The 4,093-nt window shown below is 55.5% G+C and overlaps 3 protein-coding genes across 3 annotated transcripts; 2 read left to right on the forward strand and 1 right to left on the reverse strand.

The window, feature by feature from the left end:
- Positions 1 to 317: 317 nt before the first annotated feature.
- CORC01_10095 (uncharacterized protein) lies at positions 318 to 989 on the forward strand (the record flags this gene model as incomplete). The annotated part of the gene is made up of 1 exon (XM_022621724.1): positions 318 to 989. The coding sequence occupies one exon, from the start codon at positions 318 to 320 to the stop codon at positions 987 to 989; it is 672 nt and encodes a 223-aa protein (XP_022471729.1).
- A 100-nt stretch (positions 990 to 1,089) lies between these two features.
- Positions 1,090 to 1,822, reverse strand: CORC01_10096 (uncharacterized protein; the record flags this gene model as incomplete). Its single annotated transcript, XM_022621725.1, has 3 exons — positions 1,090 to 1,238; positions 1,294 to 1,460; positions 1,524 to 1,822. 3 exons carry the CDS (start codon positions 1,820 to 1,822, stop codon positions 1,090 to 1,092), a joined length of 615 nt encoding a protein of 204 aa, XP_022471730.1.
- Positions 1,823 to 2,603: 781 nt separating this feature from the next.
- On the forward strand, positions 2,604 to 3,731 carry CORC01_10097 (uncharacterized protein; the record flags this gene model as incomplete). Its single annotated transcript, XM_022621726.1, has 1 exon — positions 2,604 to 3,731. One exon carries the CDS (start codon positions 2,604 to 2,606, stop codon positions 3,729 to 3,731), a length of 1,128 nt encoding a protein of 375 aa, XP_022471731.1.
- Positions 3,732 to 4,093: the final 362 nt, after the last annotated feature.

Below are 4,093 nucleotides of genomic sequence, written 5' to 3' on the forward strand. Positions count from 1 at the left end.
TTGACGTCGTGGACAAGGTAGGGGAAGGATGGAAGCAAGGGAACGTGTGAAGAACCATTCATCAATCGACCTATTGAGTTCATGTACCTTACCGCGCGCCATGGATGTGCAAAGGTTGGTTTTACTTTTGTGAGTCACTAAGACTCAACCACCTGAAAAAGGTTTATACTCGACCTGGTCGTAGAAAGGGCAGGGCAGTAATATTCAAGGTATTCGAAAAAGGCTCTCGGTTCTTGAACAACAAGAGCAGGTCCTCAACCACTGTGATCATTTTGTGAACCTGCAACCCTGCCTATGACATGAATATTATCAATAAGATGCCCTGCTTCATCTACATCAACGGCTACCCAGGCGTCGGCAAGCTCACCGTCGCCAACGCCCTCTCCAACCTCATCCCGCGCAGCCGCGTCTTCCACAACCACCTGGTCATCGACCCCGTCGCCGCCATGCTCGACCGCGACGATGCCGACGCCGACGCCGGGGCCTACAACGACCTGAGGACCTCGTTCCGCAAACATGCCCTCGACGCCATCGCCACCCACCCGGCGCTGGCCGACAAGACTTTCATCTTTACAGATGCGCGCGAGTCAGGTCCCCTGGGCAGCGAAGCGGCGCGGGATCACAAGACGGCCGCCGATAGGAGGGGCGTGCCGTTCGTCTCGGTCGTGTTGCGTTGTGACGCGGATGAGAGTGTCAAGAGAATTGCAAGTCGGGTGGGTGTCGGGGATGGTGTGGCGGCTGGCAACACAAAGTTGACTGACGGCGAGGTTCTGCTAAGAATTCGGGACAAGGAGACCATCTTTCAGTTCGGTGATGAGAACGAAATGTGTTTGGATACCACGAGCCTAGGGTCGGAGGATGCTGCGCACTTGATTTTCCAACATGTCAACGCCGTTTACAGTCGTCTTGATAAAGACAGCCGAAGCTTATGCCTCGTTTCTGCCGCCAAGCTCCATCGTCTTAATCTCACCAGGCGTATACCAGATTAATCCTCTTGTCACCAAATGTGAAGAAGTCAGAAAAGGGACACATTATACCTCATCATTATTCAAGAAAAGACTCAAACAGCTAAGAAAAACTCTTTACTCATCAAGTCCACTTCCTCTCGCAGCTTCCAATCCACATACCCCAACCTAGAACTTTGCCTCGGACAGCTTCGGCGACCTGTTCCCTGGTAGCCCGTGCCTCCAGCATCTTCTTGTCCAGCGGCTCGCTCAAAGCCACGATTTGGAAGAAATCTGTCGATAGTCAGTCAATCCCGTCTGTCCGAAATAGAACAGAGATGAGACTCACATCTGTGGGTGCCGTGGTTCATGAGCGGCCGCGGAGGGACATACACGCCCTCCCTCCGCCCCTTGCCCCAATGAAAACCTCCCTTTAAGAGAGATTTGCTCTCATCTTCAATCTCAAAGTCTTTCGGGTTCACCTGCTTCTTCTCAGAAGCGATGCCGCCATATACTCTGCAAGAAACAACTCAGCATTTTTCTTCGGGATTCCAATCATCTTGTATTTGGACCACTCACCCGTGGCAGATGGGCGTCGGCAAGGGCGCATCCGGGTCCTCGACAACGATGAGCCACTCCTTCACCTTAGACTCGATGTCCAGCGGCGCGGTCCACGAGAGCGCGGGGATGCGGCCGCCGCCCTCTGTGATGTACTCTGGGCCCAGGGTCGCGGGAGACGCACCGCAGTCTGGGGACGTGACGGTGATGGTCTGCTCCGGGTGAGAGGCGAAGGCGGGGGATGTGTAGAAGGATTTAGCGTCGTGGGCGCGGGAGTTCTTGAGGAGCCAGCTCAGAGTCACTTCAACATACGGATTCATGCTGGCGGCTGTGAGAAGACTCTGATACGGAGCAAACAGTGATGACAGCTATGGTTGATTGATGGGTTGCTAGTGAGGTGATTGAGAAGCGTGATGATAATGACTACCAAGATGTGATCAGACGAGGAGGGGAAACATGGAGCTCTTTATCGACCGTTCTCAAGAACCATGTTTAAGCTTATTTCCGACTTCAGACGGTCTTACAGGCCTCAAGTCCGGGTGGCTTGATCTTGGTTGGTCTCGGTGCCGAATCGGTCACCATCCGGCCGATCAGTCAATCGTCAGGAATCTAGGCCTATGGAGTTAGTCGAATGACTTGCCAATATTTTTTCTTTTTCCTTTGTATTATGTTGAGACCTCTGTGTCGGCGATATGATATCGAGTGCTACGTCAACGCTACAACACGTTGAGTTGCTCAGAATGCGGCAGAGACGAGATAGGAGGGAGAGCATCACTGCAAGGATGCCCCCTCGCACGCCTCCGGCTTGGCGATGCTTAACGGCTTTTAGTGGCATACCACCCCTGCAGACGAACGCCACACACGCGTGGCTCAAAGTGGCCCAGGTACGGGCCATTTTTACCATTTTCCGAGATGGGAAAGAACATCATAATCATGCGGGAACCAACCGCAAGTGACCATCACCTTTCAACAACGTCGTCGGCAACAAACGCCATTTAACTATTGTATCATTAACAAAAGATGTTTCTACAAGCGACGAATCGCACCTTTTCACATAATATCAAGGGTGCTGCTTCTAGGCTGTCTATACTCTCCGCAAGCATGTCATCGACGCGTCCGTATTCGTCGCGGTCATTTCCCGCCCTATTCGTCCGCGGCGGGACGTCCAACGGCCTCGTCATCCACAGACACAACCTCCCACCAGAGAATGAATGGCACAAAGTACTGCCCGCCGCCATGGGCTCGCCGGACCCCTACGGCCGCCAGCTGAACGGAATGGGCTCGGGCATCTCATCAACGTCCAAAATCATTGTGCTATCTCCGCCCTCGCGCCCGGACGTCGACGTCGATTACACCTTTGTCCAAGTTGGCATCAAGGACGGCAGCCTCGACATGGCAGGCAACTGCGGAAACTTGTCGTCGGCAGTCGGTCCGATGAGCCTGGACGAGGGTCTCATCCCTAACCCTCGACTCGGACAAGACGACAAAGGCCAGACGTTCGCCATCGTGCGCATCTTCAACACGAACACGTCCAAAGTTATCTCATCGCGCTTCAGAGTCGGCGACGGGAGCCCCTCAAGATACTCCCCCGACGGCGACTACACCATGGACGGCGTCCCCGGCACCAACTCACCCATCACCCTCAGCTTCCTGGATCCCGCCGGCGCCAAGACGGGCAAGGCCCTCCCCACCGGCAACGCCTGCGACTGGCTCCTCCTCCCAGACGCGAGCACCATCCAGGCCTCGCTTGTCGACGTCAGCAACCCGGGCGTCTTTGTCCGCGCCGCCGACCTGGGGATCCCTTCGCCAGAGGACCTCACGCCGCAGGCCGTCGAGGCGGACACCGAGCTCAAGGCCAAGCTGGACGGCATCCGGCGCGCGGGGGCGTCTCTGATGGGGCTGAACCCGGACTTGGAGAGCGTGCCCAAGATCGTGCTGCTCTTCTCCGAGACGCGCTCTCCCGACGTCGATATTCGGTGTCTGGCGCTGTCCATGGGCCAGGCCCACAAAGCCGTGCCGTTGACTCTTGCGCTGTGCCTCGGCGCCGCCAGTCAGTTGCCGGGTACCATCCCGGCACAACTCGTGAATGGTCGCTCCAAAGAATCCGTCGTCATTGGGCACCCGAGCGGCAAGGTGGATATTGGGGCCACGTTTAACAATGGCGAAATCGTGTCTGCAGATCTCCACCGCACAGCTCGTGTCCTGATGAAGGGTGAGGTGTTCTACTAAGACCCCGGGAGATTGCTACAAGCGACGGCGAGCAATGGACGCGCAACAGCTCCTCCAGCCATTAATGGACAGACTCGACTCTCATACCCATTTGTTAGCTCGACGGCCAACGTGATCCCCCCGGCATCCCCATGCGTCCCGGAGGCGTAACGACCTCGGGTCAATGCATTTCCCCGCAAACACAAGTATTGGCCAGGGAAAGAAGATGCTATGTACCGCCTTAATCACTGGTTTCGTTGTGATGCCATCAATATCATGGTATTCAATGTATTAATATTGGCGCAGCCTCGGATAGACTCAGGAACCAAGGGTAAAAGTTCCAGCAACGCAGAATCTTCCCCCAAGGAGAGGAACAGCAGTCC

This window comes from Colletotrichum orchidophilum, assembly GCF_001831195.1.
Source record: "Colletotrichum orchidophilum strain IMI 309357 chromosome Unknown Scaffold_97.1, whole genome shotgun sequence".
NCBI lineage: Eukaryota > Fungi > Ascomycota > Sordariomycetes > Glomerellales > Glomerellaceae > Colletotrichum > Colletotrichum orchidophilum.